At 40.2% G+C, this 21,676-nt stretch overlaps 2 protein-coding genes across 2 annotated transcripts; one reads left to right on the top strand and one right to left on the bottom strand.

The window, feature by feature from the left end:
• The first annotated feature begins 709 nt into the window (after nucleotides 1-709).
• si:dkey-6n21.13 (P2Y purinoceptor 3) lies at nucleotides 710-13,744 on the top strand. The gene is made up of 2 exons (XM_062384228.1): nucleotides 710-909; nucleotides 9,834-13,744. The coding sequence occupies exon 2, from the start codon at nucleotides 9,991-9,993 to the stop codon at nucleotides 11,449-11,451; it is 1,461 nt and encodes a 486-aa protein (XP_062240212.1). The 5' UTR covers nucleotides 710-909; nucleotides 9,834-9,990; the 3' UTR covers nucleotides 11,452-13,744.
• A 3,225-nt stretch (nucleotides 13,745-16,969) lies between these two features.
• Nucleotides 16,970-20,656, bottom strand: zgc:92664 (uncharacterized protein LOC436695 homolog). The gene is made up of 5 exons (XM_062383869.1): nucleotides 20,331-20,656; nucleotides 19,766-19,860; nucleotides 18,946-19,172; nucleotides 18,401-18,508; nucleotides 16,970-17,770 (listed from the first exon to the last, which is right to left on the bottom strand). The coding sequence occupies exons 1-5, from the start codon at nucleotides 20,349-20,351 to the stop codon at nucleotides 17,706-17,708; spliced, it is 516 nt and encodes a 171-aa protein (XP_062239853.1). The 5' UTR covers nucleotides 20,352-20,656; the 3' UTR covers nucleotides 16,970-17,705.
• Between the last annotated feature and the right edge of the window lie 1,020 nt (nucleotides 20,657-21,676).

Below are 21,676 nucleotides of genomic sequence, written 5' to 3'. Positions count from 1 at the left end.
GACATAACAATCTGGATGACCTGCAATATTCGATTAAACTCAGATAAAAAAGGTTCTAATACTCTGCCCTAATCGCATAAATATAAAGATACATTATTTAGTGATACAGCTATTCTATGTCTTATTGCCCTTGCTTCCAGTGGAACCGTCAGGAATTTGAGTTATCTTTGATCCAGATATGTCCTTTGATTCTCAAAACATGTCCACCATATTTCCTTCTCTCTCACTCACTCCCTCTTCCCACACACAGAACCTGAATAAAAGGTTGAAGTATGAATAAATAATCAATTTGCAGTTATTTGACATATCTCAAGCTCCACTTTCTACAGAGCTCAAAAGAACTTTCTCACTCCACAGTTCTTGAAGAAAAGTTGGGGACTTGTTGTCAATACTTAGGCACTTGCAGAAAACTCATTTAAGGATCACTTATTTTACATTATTGTAAAAACGTATACTCAAACACACGCGTACTGGTAGAATCAATCTGTCTTTGTGTTCTCAACCTCCAATGCACAACATCCAGCTCAGCAGCTGAGGAGAAAGCTTGTCACACACACACATACGCACAACAGCTGAAGCGGGAAGAAGAATTGGATGACACACAATGAGGGACAGAGGGAGGGACTGAATTACCATAGAAACTGGTCGGACTGTTCAGGGAAGCAGCAGAAAAGAGGTGAAAGCTGAAGTGGTGCTACTGTCAAGGTCACTAATTGGGACTGATAAAACCTGACACCAGCTGATGTGTGCTGACTATTTTGTATACAACCAGAAAAGGGTGAATTTTACAGTTGCTGACATGCGCTGCAGTCAAAGCCTTTTGGAGTTTTCTTGTATTTTCTTGTGATTATTCTAATGGGTGACTGATGTAACAGGAGCCATATGGAGTAAAAGTCATCGCTGGCACAGGTAAGCTTTCTTTCTAACAGCAGATTGCAGTGATGCAGGTATTTATGAGTTTTATGCAGTTCCCTTTAGACAAACACTGAACTCTTAATGCAGCACTGAAGATTTCACTCTGGTCATATAATCCAGAACATTTGTCAAAGCAGTAATACAGTTTATTTTTAAACATCAGTTCAAGTTGTTTTGTAACTTTAAAAACTTAACTAAAAACATTTCTTAATAAGAATTAATATGAATATAGGGGCACATTATAAACCAAGTTGGACTTTGTGAAGCCTGGGGCTTCTCTGAACATATTAGCTGCCTCAAGAAAACTAACAGTGTTGATTAGGCCTGCATTCAGTCCATAACAGGAAATAATATTTACTGAATTTATTTTCTTAACGCAGGGTGTTTGTATGTCCTTAAAAAGACCTTTCATCCATCAGGCCCTAAAATATATAAAACCACTTGATTTGATTAGCTCTTAATTCTGACAAGATGATGGTTGGATATTAGATTTTGAAAACGTTGACATAATTCTTTACCAGTAGCCACTTTGGTCAACGGAAAATCTAATGTTTACCTCAATGCTTAACCTCACATGAAAACACTCAACATTTCCCGTTTTCAAAAGGCCTTAGTGCAGTGAAACTGACTAACCTATCACACTGAACAGCAAGGTAAATGTGGGACTTGACTTTAACAAAGTATCATACAAAAACAGTCACTTATGTAACAATAATACAGGTATATATATTGGAGAAAGTTGATGACAAGAAATTTAAGAAATGCCCACATCAATCAATGTGTGGAGCTTCAACTAGACCTTTAATAAAATGTAAGTATTGTCTACCGATGTGCTGAGCAATTCTGAATACATGATACATAAACTTTTATATGTGGATGTATTTTTATTTAATTTTTACATAGTACTATGCAGTGTTTCAAATGTCTTTAAATGTGTTACACCTCACAGTGAATAGCAAATGTTAAAATGAATCAAAGCCAACAGAATAGTATTACAAATGTAATTTAGGCGGTGGAGTAGTGGCAGAAACTCAGACTATGGGCAGAAAAGGTCTGTGGTTCGACTCCATGGAGAAACAACAAAAAGACGAACCTGGATCGATCTTATTTGTTTATGTAAACATGGCTTCCTGGCCAGATTTCTCCCACACAAACTTGTTTATGTATACATGTAAGCATATTTCTATTCTGTTTTTACATGCAAGCATGTGCATGCCAAAAACTTCACAATGGGAAAATATTGCTGCAAAGCAGAGTTGAGTTTTAAGGTGCTTAGATGTATTCAAAAGTAGCTTTAAGTAGCTTGTCGCTGAAGTAGCATTAGGCTTTAAAGCTCATACAAGGAACTCATCGTCTTTGTTGATTTTGGCGCCTCTGTGGACAAAGACGGTAGGGTTTCCACTGTCAGCTGTCAAAAAAACCTCGGTTAAGGCAGCACGTTTGTTTTGGAAGTAGTTCAAAAGAGTGAGTTCAGGACACACACCAAGAAAACATTGCGACCCCAAGCTCTCTTCAGATGCGTTTACTGTAATGATATAACATAAAACAAGCACCGCATCCGTTTACATCCTCTTGTCAGGCCACTCTCTCTCAGCTCCAAATGCAAACTCAGCGAGTAGGTGCGTTCGAGTCGATATGACGCTGTGCAGTCCGACTTTGTCCGACTTCATCCAGCGCTGCAAAACGTAACATGGTCATGCGACAGTAAAATATCGCTCGAGCGTGCCGGCTACAGACAGACCGTGCTGTCGTTCTCCTCCAGCTGCACCACCATGGGGCCGCTTCTGCGACATCACCACTCTGCTCTGATTGGCTAAAGGCTTCAGTGACACGCAAGATGCGTCTAATGTTTTTACTCTGAGAAATCAAATGTGTTTTCTGCTTCGTACATCTATAATTGTAAGGTGTTCAAAGCTGAACCCTCTTAACCCTTTTATTTTAACTAAATAAATTCACATTTTACCTAGAAAATAACTAAAAACTGAACTATATATGTATGTATGCATAGCACTTTGTAGTTTTGCTTTATTTTGAAAAAATTGTACTTTCTTGATTCTTGTCGTCTTGGGTCTGTACCCTCGGGGTTGAATGCACTTAATGTAAATCGCTTTGGATAAAAGCGTCCACTAAATGAAATGTAATGTAATGTGTTTACATTACATGTATGTTTACACACACACACACGCATATCTGTATGATTAACATAAAAGGAAAACATTATCTGTTTATTTCTCTCCAAAGAGGATGTGATGAATTGTATCTCCTGTGTATTTAACCATGGTCACTATTTAATTTAGTTTTCAGCTCAAAAAACTTCTCATTCAACTTCGTTATTAATTATATTATTTATGCAGAAACAAAGGGATTTCCAAAGCATCCATTTCAACTGCAACAAAAACAAGAGAAAGCTCAGAGCTGAAGCTACGAGACGTAAATCATGTAACAGACTTTAAACTTGTGTAATTTTATTCCACCACTGCAGCTGCCAGCGGATCAAATCAGACCATAGAGTCAGACACAGCCAGTCCAAGTCTAAAGCCCCTAATGATTCCTGGGCGCAAGTACCAAAGCGTGACAATGGGATGGGTTTCAAAGATCGTATAACCGAACATATTCATAAAACAGAGCAGTTTGTATAAAAGCAGTACATACATTTATACAGGTACAAGAAATTCATACTTCCCCCTCCTCTTGTAGGCAAATGGAACATCCAAGGGAATCAATGTACAGGGGCTTAAATTTGGCTGAATTATGAATCCACACCATAATCAATCAATCAATCAAATTTTATTTGTATAGCCCACAAATTACAATTCATCTCATAGGGCTTTAACAGGGTGTGACATCCTCTGTCCTTAACCCTCAGCAAGAGTAAGGAAAAACTACTAAAAACTCTTTTAACAGGGTAAAAATATGTAGAAACCTCAGAGAGAGCCACATGTGAGGGATCCCTCTCCCAGGACAGACAGAAGTGCAATAGATGCCACGTGCAGGAGAACATCATCAATAATCAAAGTCTCTAGCAGCATTTGATGAGGGTAGACATCCCGAAGGACAACCCCAACATGACATGCCAAGCAGTCCCGCTGCAAGCACAGTCCATGCTCAGCAACCATCTAGACCACGATCCACCATCCAGACCAGACGCCACTCCAGTCCTCAGTCACCGTCCACCGCCGCCCACCAGGACCCATCACAAGCCACCACCGCGGTCCTGGTCCACCGCCCGTGCCCAATGCCAACGCGACACAGGGTCCGCCACCAGCACCACAATCAGCCCACATGACTCAGAATCCGCCACACTGGATCCAACATCGCGACCCCCGGTGCGCGATCCACAAACCGCAATCCATGGTACGGCCACAGAGGCCCTGGATCTGCAGGTGATAAAGCAAAGGGATTCCGGGGAAGGGGGATAGGGATGGAGAAGAGGAAGGAGAAGCTGGAAAGAGAAGCTCCGTGTGTCATGTGTCATAAAATAGAACAAGTAACGTTCTGGCGCACTAATTAGCTCTAACTATAAGCTTTATCAAAAAGGAAGGTTTTGAGCCTACTTTTAAACGAAAAGATGGTGACTGCCTCCCGAAATGAAAGTGGTAGATTATTCCACAGCCGAGGGGCTTGATGGCTAAAAGCTCTGGCTCCTACTCTACTTTTAGAGAATTTAGGGACGACAAGTAGGCTTGAATTCTGGGAGCGGGTTTATAAGGTACTAACAGCTCTTTAAGGTAAAAAGGCGCTATATTATTAAGGGCCTTGAAGGTGAGAAGGAGAATTTTAAATTCTATTCTAGATTTAACTGGAAGCCAGTGTAGCGATGCTAATATTGGAGAAATGTGCTCTCTTCTCTTTGTTCTCGTCAGGACACGTGCTGCTGCATTTTGGACAAGCTGTAGAGTCTTGAACGACTTACTGCTGGAGCCTTATAATAATGAATTACAATAGTCCAGTCTCGATGTAACAAAGGCGTGGACTAGTTTTTCTGCACCTTTTTGTGAAAGGACATTTTTTGAAATATTACGCAAGTGGAAAAAAGCGGTCCTAGAAATTTGTTTTAAGTGACTATTAAAGGATAAATCAGGATCGAAGATCACTCCCAAGTTCCTGACTGTTTCATTGGAAGCAAGGGCAATGTCGTCTAGCGCAGCTATATCATTAGATAATGCATCTCTAAGGTGTTTGGGGCCAAGTATTATAACCTCTGTTTTGTCTGAGTTTAATAAGAGAAAATTGCGGGTCATCCAGGTTTTTATGTCCTTGAGACATGTTCGAAGTTTAGTTAATTGATTACTTTGTTCAGGTTTTATTGACAAATATAACTGGGTGTCATCCGCATAGCAGTGGAAATTTACCGAGTGTGTCCTGATAATGTTTCCTGGTGGAAGCATATATAATGAGAATAAAATGGGGCCGAGCACAGAGCCCTTTGGAACACCATGGTTAACTTTGGTGCGCACAGATGACTCATCATTAATTTGCACAAATTGGGAGCGATCAGAAAAATACGATTTAAACCAGTTAAGGGCGGTTCCATTAATGTTAATTAACTGTTTGAGTCTTTGTAATAAAATTTGATGGTCAATTGTGTCGAATGCTGCATTGAGATCTAACAGAACGAGGACAGACACAAGTCCCTGATCTGAGGCTATTAAAAGGTCATTAGTGACTTTTGCCAAGGCTGTCTCTGTACTGTGATTGGCTCTAAACCCCGATTGAATATAAATATATATTATTTTCCTTGAGAAACTCACACAGCTGATTGGCAACAACTTTTTCTAAGATTTTAGAAATGAAAGGGGAGATTAGATATTGGCCTGTAATTGGCTAAAACCTCTGGGTCTAGGGTGGGTTTTTTGAGTAGGTGTTTAATGACAGCTATTTTAAAAGACTGTGGTACATAACCTGATGATAATGACAGATTGATAATGTTAAGTAACGAACTATCAATTAGGGGCAGAATTTCTTTAAGTAATTTGGTAGGAATGGGATCTAAGATACAGGTTGTTGGTTTAGAACCTGAGATTAATTTGGTAAACTGATCACGGGTGATCAGAGAAAAGCTGTCTTAGTAATGGGTGGGATTCTCAGACGTTTCTGAGATCTCTGTTGTTGGGAGGGTATTAGTTCCAATTGAGGGCAGGAGATGGTTGATTTTATTTCTAATAGTTTGAATTTTATCATTAAAAAAGGTCATAAAGATATTGCTATTTAGGGATCGAGGAATACTTGGTTCGGTGGAGGTGTGACTCTCTGTCAGCCTGGCTACAGTGTTGCTCCTGCTGTATATCCGAGAAATAAAGTGGCCGCATTCCAAGTAAAGAAACATCTCCTCCTCCTTCTTCACGGAGCGGTCCGGACAGCTGGTTACCGGCCAGACAGCGAGCCAAGATAACCTGTGAGCCGAGCTCCAGACTACGGTTGGGAGCCGAGACACTGGCCAGAGAAGAAAACACTTGGAATACGTTGCTTGTTTGGTGTGCATGTGTGTGTGCGATGAATCATGGGTAACGTAGTGCGAAGTCGAGTTACTTGGTTCGGGTTAGGCTACATCGCGGACATTTCACGGGCACTGAGCAACGACATGGTGAAAGCATTCGATTAAGACAGCGTCTCTCCTGAGGAGATGGAAAACATTCCGTAACGTTTTAGCTAGACCTCAGATAATATTGTAACGGACTGGTAGTTAGGTTTATGTTCTGTTTGATTGCTATGTGTTTGTTATGACTTATGTTCAGCTAACATCAACATGTCAATAATTATTGGGATTTCCAGAGGGTCAGTGAACCAGTCGGGGTGGGGCAAGTGACAGTTCTAGACCAATGGCTGGAGAGTTACCTGGCAAGACAGGCTCTCGTGGGTTGATGAGTTGGCATGTCAAGGGTGAAGGAGGAAGGGAAGTGAAGAACACAGTGGTGGATGATAGGAGTGTCGGAGTTGCAACAAGAAGTGTGTCGTGTTTGCTGGACTTTAATAAAGTTACACATAAAGAGTGAAGTTTCCTATCGTCTATAAGCGAGGACGCTGAAATATGAATGTGTTCACCGTTCAAATTCATTATTTGTCATTGAGTTTCGTTCAGTTAACCGTTCTCACAAAAGTGAACGTGTTCAATGAACGCGTTCTTTTGCATTCGTTCATGCACAACACTGTTTGGTAGTAAATGTTGCCGACACCTGGGTTAGACTTTAGTCTAGTCTAGCGCATAGTGCATCTCGCTTCGCCTGCTTATTTTTTCTCTCCCTCTCCCCAAAAAATATGCTTTTCCAGCATAATTGTTGTAAATCATTTTTTGAGGGTAATCCTTCCCTGAGACAGACATTGAAAAAAGTTTATAGAAAAAATATAGTTTCTACCTGATTGTCTCCTTTGCTGTTGTAAGTAATAATGAGGCAGTGATAGTAATGCTGTAAGAAAACATGGTGCTCTTACTACGTCTTACGATTTTTCATATTGTTTAAAGATGAATGGAAGCTGCCTGAAGCTTTAGTGAAAACATTCCAAAAATGTAAACAGTGCAGCATGCAATCAAATATAATAAGCACTTGCAGCTAAGGGGCTAACACCTGTCATTTAAAGTTGTTACTTTACCGCCTGATGCAAATGATTGAAAGGTTTACTACATTGTAAGGAAGTCACTTCAGTAACCATTAACAGTAGAATCAGTTACACACCAGAGCACAAGGTTCAGGAACAGTTTTGTACCATTCCTCCTACAGTGCTACTCAGCTCTGAGCTCATTCCACAGTTCCTCTACTTGGTTCAGCTCTGGACTCCGACTAGACCACTCCTGAAGTTGGATTTACTTTGTTTGAATTCATTCTGTTTTATTTTGATTCCACGATCATTGTCCTACTTTATCTTTACATCAAAGTTGATGAACAGCCAGACCCAGACCAAGCAAAGCCCAAAGTCACGATGCTCCCTCCTCAGCACTTTACCGCTGGCATGATATTATTGTTAGTACAAAGAGGCCTTTTTAAACCAGACATGTTTTTTGTGTTCTTCTCAAAAATTCCACCTTAGATTAATTTTGTAAAAAGCCATCGCTTTTTACACACACCTGGTCTGACTGTAGCATGATGAATATCTAAACTCTTTGGGTTTTAATCGACCAAAGTTCTGTTAGATCGCAGCACTTGTTATTCTACGGGGGGCCACTTGGGGTTCAACATCTTGCCCATCTGCATGCCCAAGGACACTTCGGCATGCAGATGGGTCAGACTGGGGATCGAACTGCCAACCTTCAGGTTGGAGGACGACCACTCTACCCCTCAGCTACAGCCGCCCCTGTCACATGTTTTGACTTGAGCATAAGTCTCATGGGTCTTTTTGTGGGACCAGGTTCACATCAGCTTATTTATGCTTCTTTAGCAAAATCTAAGTTATTATATGTTGAAATATATTTAACGCACACCTCCAGTCTGCTTTCATAGATTGAAATTCAGGCTTGCTAGTTTCTAAACAAATAAAGGTAATTTGAGTCAGTCAAATACTTTTTCTAAACTTCTCAATGGAATTATAAATAAATGAATGAATAATATACATTATGGGTATCAAAACATTTTAACTGTAACTTAGATGTTGACCCTGTTTATACATAAATGCAGTTCATTTTAAAGAGTTCACCTTTTGTGGCTATATTTGTGTTTTACTGTTAATATGTCATGTTACTGGTTGACACATTACCCTTATTTACTTGAACTCTAGGGAAGTGCTGGTAAAACCTGCAGATGGCTCATTGAACACACACTGTTGCACCTGTCTGTGTGCTGATCCTAATATCAAGCAATACAGCTGATGGTCGGCCTTTCAACTGAGTGTTGCTTCAGTTTATCCTGTTCAACTGAAATATCTTGACTTAGCATAACTCTTCCTTATGTGAGTTGGAATTAGAGTAGGTTTTGGAATTGTAATGACAGTCTATAGTCATTAAAGTGAGACTTAATGTTATAGTGGGATGGAGACACAACGGTAAGTTTGGTTACTTATTGCTGAGCTAATGGAGTGAGAAGAGACTGAATCAGCAGCATACCCTTGTACACAGGAAAGCAAACAAGCACTCCGAATCAGCAGCATACAATAGGAGGTCAAAAAGATTGTGCAAAGGTCCTGGTCAACATTCAAAGAATTGGGGGCAGTGGGAAATACTACCTCCTGATTTACCTCATCGTTGACTGGTGCTTTGAGATATTAAGAATTAGATCAAAAGGTGCTTATAATGTTAACATGCAGGTGTAAATTAGGTAGTGTTATTATGTTTGCTATCTTGGCTTCTGCTATTTTGGATTAATAGTACCCTAAAGTAGGAATGGGGATGTTGAGGCAATATGCACTCTCGCATTACTAATATGATAATATCCCCTAGTATATATGCTCATATTAGAATATTATTTCAGTATTCTTCTGTAACAACAACATAATCCAGAATATATATATATATTCATGTTCCTGTACAAGAATCCAATTTGAAATTTTAAGCAGGTCTTTAGTGTGTGTTTAATAGGACATTTAGTTTAGCCTCTGTAGATATCCAGTTGATAGAGATTTGGGGCAGAGTAGAAACATCAAAGCTCTTGCCTCTGTTTTTTTTGGAACCGTACATTGATCAAACGGATACGGAGGTCAATAAAAAGCAAACTGTAATAGTGTAAATAGCAGGGGACATAATGTAGATCCTTAAGGTATAATAATGCACTTGATTTGAAACTATTATCAGAAACTTAGAATGATAATGTTTGTACCAGCTATTTAAACCAGCTGAATCAGAATTAGAATAATAAAAATTTATGAAAAGCATCCAGATATTATTTTGTGCAAAGAGACAATGATTGCATCACCAAATGGAAATTTAGTTCAGCAAATTAACTGAGAACCTTGAATCACTGTAAGCTGATTACTAACTTGTATTCTATCTCCAGGTAAACACCCAATCAAGGATCTGAAATCACCGGAAAATTGACAGTAAAGGATCAGACCAAACTGTGAATAAACAGTACCTAGTAGAAGGATGAGAGAGAAGAAGTCTGACGGAACAACAAACAAACAAGCCACGGCCTCATTCAACCTGTTCCTCTCATGAAAATCCATATATTCATCAGAATGTCATCCAGTGGTGGGGTTCCTCTCAATATTAGTGACTCAGTCCTCCATGGCATTCTAAGTTCATCCTCACCCTCTTCTTCTCCCTCCACCACCCCTCCATCTCCATCCTGCAGCATAGAAGAGTCCTACAAGTACATTTTCCTCCCCATCTGTTATTCTTTCACATTCATCTTCAGCATTTCCCTTAACTCTGTTGTCCTCTACCGTTCCTTCCGCCAGACCAAACGCTGGAATGCCTCTCTTATCTACATGGTCAACCTAGCCTCTACAGACTTCATGTACGGCCTGTCACTGCCATTCCTTGTGGCTAGCTACATCATGCAAGACCGTTGGGTCTTTGGGGACTTTATGTGCCGCCTTGTCCGTTTTCTCTTTTACTTTAACCTCTACTGCTCCATCTTCTTCCTCACTTGCATCTCTGTGCACAGATACCTCGGTATCTGCCACCCAATGAAAGTGATCACACTGGAGACCAAGAAGGCTGTCAAGTACACTTGTGTTCTGGTTTGGATTGTGGTTTTTGCTTTGACTTGCCCTATATTCCGGTTTGCTCAGACTGGTCATGTGGCAAGAATGGGCGGGGCTGGCACCAATGCAAGCATAACTGAAGAGCCAAACTATGAGATATCAGCTATTAATGGTAATGCAAGCCATGATAACTTGGGAGGTGTCCCTGAGGAATACCAGAACTGTTGGGATGATGCAATAGATAAGGAGTTCCCTGATTACATACCCTATGGCATCATACTCCATTTGCTGGGCTTTTTTTTGCCTTTTTCTATAATTGCTTGGTGTTACTCTCATGTTGTTCTAACCATATTTAGAACTCTGCATTCACGCCCCTCATCCCACAGAGGCAAGAAAGAGGGAGGACATGAGGGAGTGGAGAGAAGATGGAGAACAAACTTGGCAACAGCTGGAAGAGAAAGAAGAGGAAGCAATGAACTGTCAAGGACAGTTGGAAGAGATGGAGGAATTTCCATGTTTCTTGGTGCCCACTCCCCATATGCCAATCGCAGACGCAAATCTATCAGGACCATTATCACTATCACTCTCCTCTTTGCTCTTTGTTTCCTCCCCTTTCATGTCACCAAAACAATTTTCCTCCTGTTGAAAGTGACAAAGAGAGTTCCCTGTCCTACCATGACCATGGTCTCCATGTGCTATAAGATTACAAGGCCTTTGGCGTCATTCAACGCTTGGCTTAATGCCCTACTTTACTTCCTAACTAAAGACAAGGGGGGAGCTCATTGCTGCCAGACAGTAAACAGCAACACTCAGCAACATGGTGGGCTTCTGTTACCACTGAAGATGATGAGAAAAGGAGAGAATGCAGAGAATGAGATGGAAGACATAATGGACAATAAGGAGAATAAAGCATTTAAGAGTCCGTCATACGTAAACAGAGCAAAAGTCACATATATAGTTGAATGAAAGTTTTTTTTGAGAAATAAAAGAATGAATTTTTTATGCACTGCAGGTTGTCTTTTAATAGAAAAAATATATAATACAATGTATAATATGAGCACTGTAGCAAAAGCAGTGATTAAAGATGACCCAAGCAAGACAATGAATATAACATTTATTTGCTGATGCTTGTGGTTCAATGAACAGCATTCTTTGAAGCTTAGTTAGTATAAACAGCATGAATGACAATGTGACCTTATTATGTAAACTACATTATTTTGTTTTATATGGTAGCCTATATGGTATTTATAATGTTACAGATTTAAAATGATACTCTGCTAACCTTTATGATCACTAACTGTTTTATTCTCATCCAACCAAACATGTTCCAAATGGCTACCCCCAAAAAGCCAGTTGTCTCATGAAGGAGAAAGTTTAGAAAGAAGGCAATCATAAACAAGTGATGATAGTATTCCAGTCAAAATAGAGCTTGAGAGATAAGTACAGCATCTGCACACATGGAGCCCTTTTCACACCTTTCCAACTGATGTTTTAAAGTGAGGGCGTAGGTGCATATCAGCCTGGTGTTCTTGGGAAGTTGTTGTGATGGTTGGGAAATCAGTGTTGGGCAAGTTACTGGAAAAATGTAATTAATTTCTAATTTGAAAATGTATTTCACTACACAAGTTTAAAAGTGAGCCTAGCTCAGTCAAAGTTGCCTTAAAAAGCACTTAAGCCTCACACCCATGGATCAGCGTATTTAGCGTTTAACAAGTGTAGAATCGGATAAAGCTGGCAGCAATACTATTTGGAGGTACTTACATACACATTGTAACACACATACCCTACTTTAAACAAATCTGCTGAATCTATGCATTGCCATGGCATTTCAGCAAGTCATATTTGTCCTAATTTGGTAGAGGCCAACTGCCCCACCACTTTATTATGAATAATTCACAAGTACGCATTCTAATGTAGGGAATACATGTCTTTGAAATTCAATATTATTTAATATAAGGTATATGTGAATATATGGACATTTGAACCAAACATGTTTCAGAGGATTGTCAATCGATTAATCAAATTTTATTTGGATAGTCCTATTCACAAATCATAAATGACTCATAGAGCTTTAAAAAGGTGTGACATCCTCAACAAGAGGAAACAATACAAAAAAAACTTTAACAGGTTAAAGTGCTTTATTCGTTATATACAGATGGATAACATGAAAGCACCCAAAAGTGAAGGCAAAGAATATAGATTTTCAGGTAGTTTCTATCATTTAAGTTATTTTGTTGAAATATTGAAGTGTCTGATAAGTTTGGTTTAAATTTAATATTAGATGTTATGAAAATGGCGTTAGATGGCATGATTGACAGCTGACATTGACTCGAAATTGGTTGAGCGCATGTATCGGTAGAGGTCGATTCCCCTTACAATGATCACTACTGGACTGGACTCTGGCTCCAAATGACATAATCAGCACAACATGGTAGCACATATATCCACTACAGTGGGAGGTTCTCTGCCCAGACGCAATCACAACAGCAACAAATCCTCAGAGGTGGAGCAGCCAGGTGCAGCAGACAGAGACAGGAAGTGATGCATTAACTCAGCTGCAGATCATGTGACTTTTTTAACATCACACAGACACACAGTCAGCTCTTGTATCCACAAACTCTCTAGACATCTTATAGATTAGTATATGTGTCCGACACTTCTATTTCATTGGGAGATTGATTTTTGAATGAATTTCTACATTTTTGCATTTGTCACTTATTGCTCTAAATATAATTCTCACATAAAATGCTCCTTCCTTTCTACAAACCTTGTAATAGGAGGCCAGGTGGATAAAGCCTCAGATATCCGGAGCGTTCGCACATGCACCTCCTCCTGAGGAAATACAGACGATCTACAGAGTTCAGTACATGTCTGAAGTCACTGAACTCTACTGGAGGGATGGAAAACCATAATTCCAAAAGATAGTCACATATTTAATGTTTTGGTGGTGGAGAGTGCTGTAACACATTCATATCTCCCCTAAGTGTTCAGTAAGGTTAAGTTATTGACTGTGAAGACCATTGAATATTATTGAGATCATTTTCAGCCCAATCAGCCCTCATGCCATGAGTGGAAGCATCTGTATTTGCTTCGGCACTCATTTATTAAGGTATTTTCTTTGATTGTTATCAGTCCGCATAGGTGACAACATTGTGTGTTCATTTCATACGTTACATTACTGCCTTTTTTGTTGTTAATGCTGTCACTTTTTCATGTTTTCTTTTATCTCAAAGATCTATTAATGAGCTTACAGTGTTATAACTTCTGCTAATAGAGTTTTTGTAAATATGATGTGTAATAATACACTCAAATAAATATTGATTTGACTTTAATGGAAGTGTTTGACATGTGAAAATCTGACCCGCTGGTGGCACTGTAGGATTCAGTATTTTGAGTACCATGAAAGTCTGTACAAAAAGTAGAAAACAGAAAGCTAGACATGAATTTCCAAACTGGTAGACATCTCAAAAGTATCATCACCAGGGTTGCTCTTGGATGCATTGCTAACTAAATACAGATATAACATCCATAGCTTTAGTGTGCCAGTGTGAGGTGAACATTACCCGCAAAGTCAGACTCGATTTGTTGTAGTCAGATTGGAAAGGCATGTTCACATTTCTGCCGGCACAGGGTTCATCAATCAATCAAATTTTATTTGTATCAGCTCTGTAGGAGTCACTGGGTGCAGGTAAGTGTGCAATCAGTCTGGGTCTTCTACATCCTTGGATAAACTACAGCATCGGTCTACAACTGACAGCTTTTGGTCAATAAAACCGGTCCCAGCAGTTCATTTTGATAATCTGAAATAATTTTTATTTCACCATATCCGACTGAAACAAACATGCATGGGTGTGTTGGGTGCTGAACTCCATCACGGCAGCTGAAAATTAAGTAGGGCCACAGCTTGTGTCATCACTGTTAGTGAAAAAGTGTATGTCTACCTGATGTGCAGGTGCTAAGACAATAAACACAGCCACGGACTAAACAGGTCAGCTTCTCCGTACAGTGTTTTCTCTCCGAGTGCAATGCAGAAGAAGTTGCCATCATTAACGCAACAGGTTATGGAGACCAAAGAGTTGGGACACCTTCACCTATTAGGGTTAAAGAATACGATCCTGAAAGAACCAAACGGTAAAGCTGAAGTGGCGGCAGACGCCAAGAAAAATGCTAATGAGTATGGTGAGCTAATTCAGCTTTTAGACGATAAAATCCTCATGCAAATAATGAGGGAAGCGCCCGACAATGCAAGAGAAGCCCTGAAGATATTAAGGGGGTATTATGCCTGGAAGGGAAAACCTTGGATAAATCTACTTGTACACCATCTTGACATCGCTTCAGAAGACAAGCAAAGTGTCACGGACTATATCATAAGGGCAGAAACCGCCATCACAGCGCTATGGAACGCAGGTGAAATGTTACGCGATGGCCTACTGGTAACTATGGTCTTAAAAGGACTGCCTCGGGACTTTAGACCATTTTGCAATACACGTGGCACATAATGATGATAACGTTTGAAAAGTTCAAAACAAAACTATACGTTTCGAAGACAATGAAAAATAAGGCACGGCAGAATCGAGCGATAATTTGATTAAGACTGCAGCTAAACCCGGACGGTGGCCCGCCAAGCAAAGTATTTTTCATGACTGAGAAATCATATTTCCACCATCTTATCGTAATCCATATTGTCTGTCCAGAAACTTTTGTAATTCTTCAAACAAATGCAGACCAAGATGTAACCTTCTTGTCTTCATCATCCAGCCTTCAGTGCAAGGCAGATAGGGTCTAACTGTACAGGACATTAAGAATAGACATTGTGAAGAGACCAAGTCAAGCAGGTTAAAATGAATTTAAAGGAAGCCAACAGCTACTTCGAAGCGGGATAATCACAGCAAAAAACTCAAGACTAAAATATGATTTAAAAGTTGCTCTACAGAAATGTCATTTTTAATGCAACAACTGAGCTGAGCTGCATTTTGTAATTACAATTTTAGTTGGACTCTGTAGTTGAGGTGTCTCCACTTCCATTCATTAGTTATAAATACTAATCATAGCCCTAGTATGGTTTATTGCTAATAGACCTCTGAAAAGACAAAGAACCTTATTTTGCTTCGGTTTCTTTTTAGCACAATTGGAGTGATGTCTAAGTTTTTAACAAAGTGATAATGGCTGTTGCATGATTACAAGCACAAAGCACATAGTCCAGTAACTCATAGTTGCAGGGCCGGTCTTTCCTACAGGCAACATAGGCGGTTGCCTAGGGCGCCACTCAGAGGGGGGCGCCAAAAACTGCGCCGAGCAAAAGAAAAATCTAAAAAATATATTTTTTCAGGTAGGGTCTGATTTTAGAGAAATCAGTAAATGACAGCAGCACTCAAGAGGAACGTTTGGCACGGGAGCAGTTTCACCCCATCCTGTCTCTTTGGGGGTTCCGCCCACATGCCAGATGCAGTCTGGATGAGGAACTGAATGCTCCGTTTATTGCTGCTGCATTCATCCTGTACTCTACAGGTTAGTAGTGGGTGAGAGTCACCTACGTTAGCTCCTAAAGCCTCGCTTGATCACCACGAGTGTCATTGAGACGTGTTGATGTTGTTTTGATTGTCTACTTAGACTGGTAAAACTTAGAAACTCCGCTGTGCAGTGAGGACAGACACTCGCGCACTAGGTGGGCGGGGCTACATTCGCGTGTATTGGTGTTTGTTTTACCTGCACGTCGTCTTGCAGGCGGGTCGCGATAGTATATTGTTTACTTTACAGTGTGTAGTTCAGCTCCGACACACACAGACTCTGTAATTCATGTATTGCTATTGTGCCTTATAAAGACCAGTTATAAGCTAATGTTCAATAGGTCTATATTGTAAATGTTTATATTTCTTTATGAGTGATAATGTATATTAAGATGTTTGGAGGAAAGAGACACCATAATAATTTAATGTCTGTTTTATGCACTTTAAAATGCAGTTACACTCAGAGAAATGCTTGTACTAGAAATTGTGTTTAATTGGAATAAGATGCAGTCTGGATGTGGAACTGAATGCTCCGTGTCATTACTGCTGCTGCATTGCGGTTGTATTCTACAGATATACTTTGTTGCTGTGATATCAATTTTGGGACCCATAACGTATATCTCCAACCAATATTTTGACATGAATTTTTTTTATCTAACATAAGGGTAAAATGAGGCAAAAATGTAGGTACGTACCTCCTTGGTGTTGTCAGAACATGCTAGCACATTGAGGCTTATGGTTAGAGTGTGTATGTCCAAGCAACTTCGACGAAGAAAGAAATAATTTTATATAAAGTTTTCGTGGAAAATCGTTTTGAAAAATTATTTTTTGTGGGGGGCAGGAGTGAAGCCTGCCTAGAGCGCCAAATGTGCTAGGGCCGGCCCTGCATAGTTGTGTCAGTAAAATAATTTCCTAAAACTCAAATAAAGGCACTCCATTCGATCTGTATATAAAGGAATAAAAAAACAAGTACAGTATTCACCCCTTCACCACCATCAGTCTTTATTGGTAGGTCAATTTTGCTGATGCTGATCTCCACAACTGGGCAGTCTAAATCGATTGGTGAAGACACAAAGCTCTGAAAATCAGTGTTGAAGCCAGAGAACTGGCATGTACTGATCATGTATCAGTGAGTTTGCACCACTTTAATACATCACTCTTACAAAAAATCTTCACTCTCCACAAAAACATGTTATTTTTCTTCAGGTACTAAGACTAAAATGCAACTTTAAACTGCCCCTGGCTGGAATGAAAAGAACATTGTGAAAGACAACTCCCATGGAAGATATCCTAAAATAAACCATAAATTCACCTCAAAAATGTTTTTTTGCTGGTCTAAATAATCTTAATGACCAACTACTCTTGTGGTAACATCTGCTACTAATCACTTTCAAAATGTGTACACAATGAGAACACAAGAGAAATGTGTTCTCTTTAAAGATCACAGAAAGTATGACTCTAAAAATCTCACCTTTAAATGTTAGACTTGTGGGATATTTCTACATTGCAAAATTGGATGAGGAAGATGGTGTCAAATAAAATTGTCATGAAGTAACAATTATCCAACAGTAGTGGATAAGATAGAGGTCCCGAGGGACCCAACATAACAATCCTATATGCTCTCTAAAGTTTATGGTCTGCATCATTGGCACAAAGGATCAGCCATTTTATCATCTTATTGTCATAGTTTTTTTCATCAACAGAAGTCAGAGGTCAACGGGAGAGCAGAGGAAGGTCACTTGGATTCATGATGAGGCTGGAGTCCAGGTTCAGGTTATCTATGAAGACAAAAAACATAAGCAGCTCAATGAAAGGAGGGTCTGGAGTTATTTTGTGCTTTTATTACAGTCAACAAAACCACTGAAAAGACCAAACAAACAAATTTAGTTTTTATTAAACATATAGATCTGACAAAAATCAAACTGGGCTGGGCAGAGTATCCTTTCATATTTTTCATTTCTAGTGATAACATACTACTTGTGTTTGCGTACAGATACAAATATTGTACTTAAATATAAACCCCTGACAACATTTGTATGTGTTTTCTACCAGGCCCTTCTTTTATTAACAAAAAGGCCAATTGAAATGCTGAATGTTGCCGAACAGCTATAATCAGAATCAGAATGCGTAATAGTCATTGCACAACGAAATTTCCTCTGCCATGCCTAAAAGATCCACACAAACCCATTCCTAGACACATACCTGTCCACATTCATAACAATAACAAGTAAGAACTTGTCTTACTTGTCTGAATTATAGATTATATACACTAATACATCTTTAAGAACCTGAGCATCTTTCTTTTTTCAATGTAATGTTGGTTGGTAGTAAATAAACTTTATGTTGTAAACCTAGCACGACCCCAAAGTCCCACAAAAATCAACCCGTGTCTCAGCAGCAAACTTCACCTTGATCAAAGTTGTTGAGTTTAATGGAGTTGGACGCCTCACCCAGTCCCTCAATGTCAACAAGATCACTGTTGACATCCGAGTCATTCAGAGCACTGAGGGTAACATCTACACACACACACACACGTTTATTATACTGTTCGTGAACAATGGACATAATGTATTTTGCATTTGACAAACTTGAGCCATATCACTAGTTAACAGTTGAAATTGTTGAACCATGTCATTTTGAGATATGCAAAGAATGTGATTATTGTGGGAAAACCTTTTCTGCATAATGATCAATACATTTCACACTAAGAGTCACTTGAAATTCTAGGGGACTAATTCAGTGTGTAGATTCTACTAGCCCGATAGGAATCACCATACCTCTTGTAAATACTCCAAAATGTCAATATACAGTGGGGTAGAAATTTCAGATTCCTTCTCAATTACCCAAGAGGTTTGAATAAATTTGTCTTTATTTATACTATGGACAATAACAGTATTCCAACCAGCTCTACATCAGTTGAAATGCTTTCATGTTGTAGTACTGCTGGACTCACCTGCTGTCTTTTGTTTCTTCATGTGGGCCTGGTTAGAGGGGGGGCCCAGTACTCCTGACGGCACAACAACCTGAGCTGTTGGCAGAGAGATGATATTTGGGGTGCTGGGTGTGGCCATGGAAACAGTTACTGGGGCTTTTTTGATGACCCTCTTGGGCCCATCAGAGGACGTGGGAAGAACTCCTTCTTCATACAGCTTCCTCTTCACTGTGCTCTTTGTCAGAGCGCTGCAGGGAAGATGGGAACTACAGTGACGTTACTTTATCTACTGTACAGCAGGTTAACAGGAGCACAATTGTCCAGGTATTGACATGGGCCATGTGGAAGTTCCAGAAATACATCTGACATTCAGCTATTACAGTAACAGCCAGTGTGGATACTGTGATGAACCCACTCGCTGAGAGGTTTTACCGGCAGTGTGTTACCCCAATTTTTATTTTGCACAATTGAGTTTTATCAATTTATTATCTCAGTTGACCGATAACACAGTTGGACTGCTGGATTTCTGGAGTCTGCCTTGGCTTACCACAAGCACTGCTTGTGGAAAGGCAAGGTAGGCAACTTCTTGGAGCCCCAGGCCATGAGGGGGGGGGGGGGGGGGGGGGGGGGGGGGGGGCGCCTGAGGACTGACAAACTATACTCCACAACATTGTATCATAATGTGGGCAGTTAATTAGGGAGGCATGTCCAATTCGGAGTAAAGCTGTGTCACTAATTGGGAAAAAATATGATTTATGATTCAGTGGTATTGGTTAGGATATGTCTCCTAGAAATTATATGAATACTGATGTCCACAAAAGTGATAACAGGCATGCTTTACCCTGCAGGACTGGAGTCGGCCACTGGGTGAAGCTGCATCGTGAGCTCTCCTAGTTTAGTGAAAGCAGCCCCAGCTGCAGAGAAGATCTCTCCAACCTAGTATGCGAACACAGACACACACACACAAATAAAGCTGTTCTTACGTCGATTGTCTTATTCAACAGTAGGTGGACATGAACAAATGTGCAATTAAAACGAAAGTGTGAAAGTTAGCACATGTCCTAAAGTATGCAGACATTTGAACAGTAAGGCCACATGTATTTCAAACCAAATTAGAAACGATGTCCTTATGAGAGAAGGGTAAATTAGTTACAATTCAAGGGAATGGGATGCCTGTCGGCAGCGCGACGTAGGCAAATTGGTATCGACGTAACACTAGGCGTCATTACTTAATAGACTGGAGAACGAACGAATACTCCCCGGTTTTGTTTATTCGCAATTCGCGCGAATACACAAACGATCGCGTTCGGCGAGAACGCATAGCTCGAGCGTCTATGTACAGATTTGAAGGTACCGTTCACACCGGGAGGCGATACCCGCGTGGTTCATGCGAATGGATAACTTACTTTAGTGGAGGCTGAGGTCATTGTGTTAGCATAGGCTGTATGTTGTCTACGAGTTGGACCCACTGGTGCCCTCAAATTGACGGAGCAGCTAAGATGCTAACAGCGCAGTCAAGCTACATCTGGTGCTCTTCCTGATGTAGCAGAGCGGCTACGGGTCGGCTCGTCCGCGCGTTCAGTCTCGATGTCTGGGGTAGTCCAGCATTAGAACCCCCCAGTGCATAGTGCTAATGGGGTTCTATCTAAGAGTGAACGACATCCCCGCTGGAGACAAACGGCTCACTTCTCCCTGTCTGTACAACCACAGGGTTCATGCTGCCTTCACGGTCTCTTCGTAGTCTCTATGCTCAACCTGAATCAGAATCAGAATCCGTTTTTTTGCCAAGTAAGTTTGCACAAACAGGGAATTTGACTAGGTAAAGTGGCTCTCAGTTGCTTACAAAGAAAACACATCACAAAACAAACACAACAAAACAAAGGAAAACAAAACAATACAAACAGTACGAACACTGCGACGGTCTAAGAAAAGAAGTGCAGGTGTGCATATTAAAATGATCCAGTGAAGGTGAAATAAGTAAACATAATTAAATATAATTATAATATATATTATATATAATATAATATAATTTCGGGAGTAACTCTACAGTGGTTATTATAAGGATCCAGAGTTATTGCACAGTGCCACAGTGGAATGGCTGTTCAGAAGTGAGACGGCGAGGGGAAAGAAACTGTTTTTGTGTCTGGTGGTTTTGACACCAGAGGGGAGGAGTTTGAAAAGGTTGTGTCAAGGGTGAGAGGGGTCTGCAGTGATTTTTCCTGCCCGTTTCCTGACTCTGGATGTGTACAGGTCCTGGATGGTGGGCAGGTTGGTACCGATGATCTTTCCTGCAGACCTGACTGTCCGTTGTCGTCTATTTTTATCCAATTCGGTGGCCGATCCAAACCAGACAGTTATGGATGTGCAGAGAACAGACTCAATGACTGCAGAGTAGAATGGGATCAGCAGCTCTTGAGGCAGGTTGTGCTTCCTAAGCTGGCGCAGGAAGAACAACACTGGCCTCGATGGAGCTACAATGCCTATAAAACGTGTTCTCCCCCCATTGAATGTTTCACCCTTTTGTTGCTTTTATACATGAAATCATGGTCAATATAAATTAAAATAGATTTTTACAAACTAGTGTCAATTAATATTAAGTGTAAAGTAAGTGTTTGCATAAGAAATTGGTGGGATTGAAGTGGTAAGGCCAAGCAGAGTAGGAGGAACAAGTGGGGCAGAGGGTTGAAGAGGGGTCATCTCTGGTGTACCTCTTAATATATGCAGTGGGGAGTTAAGAAATTACTTGAAAGGG

The sequence above is a fragment of the Platichthys flesus genome, chromosome 24, assembly GCF_949316205.1.
Source record: "Platichthys flesus chromosome 24, fPlaFle2.1, whole genome shotgun sequence".
Lineage (NCBI taxonomy): Eukaryota > Metazoa > Chordata > Actinopteri > Pleuronectiformes > Pleuronectidae > Platichthys > Platichthys flesus.
This window is presented reverse-complemented; position numbering and strand designations above follow the sequence as displayed.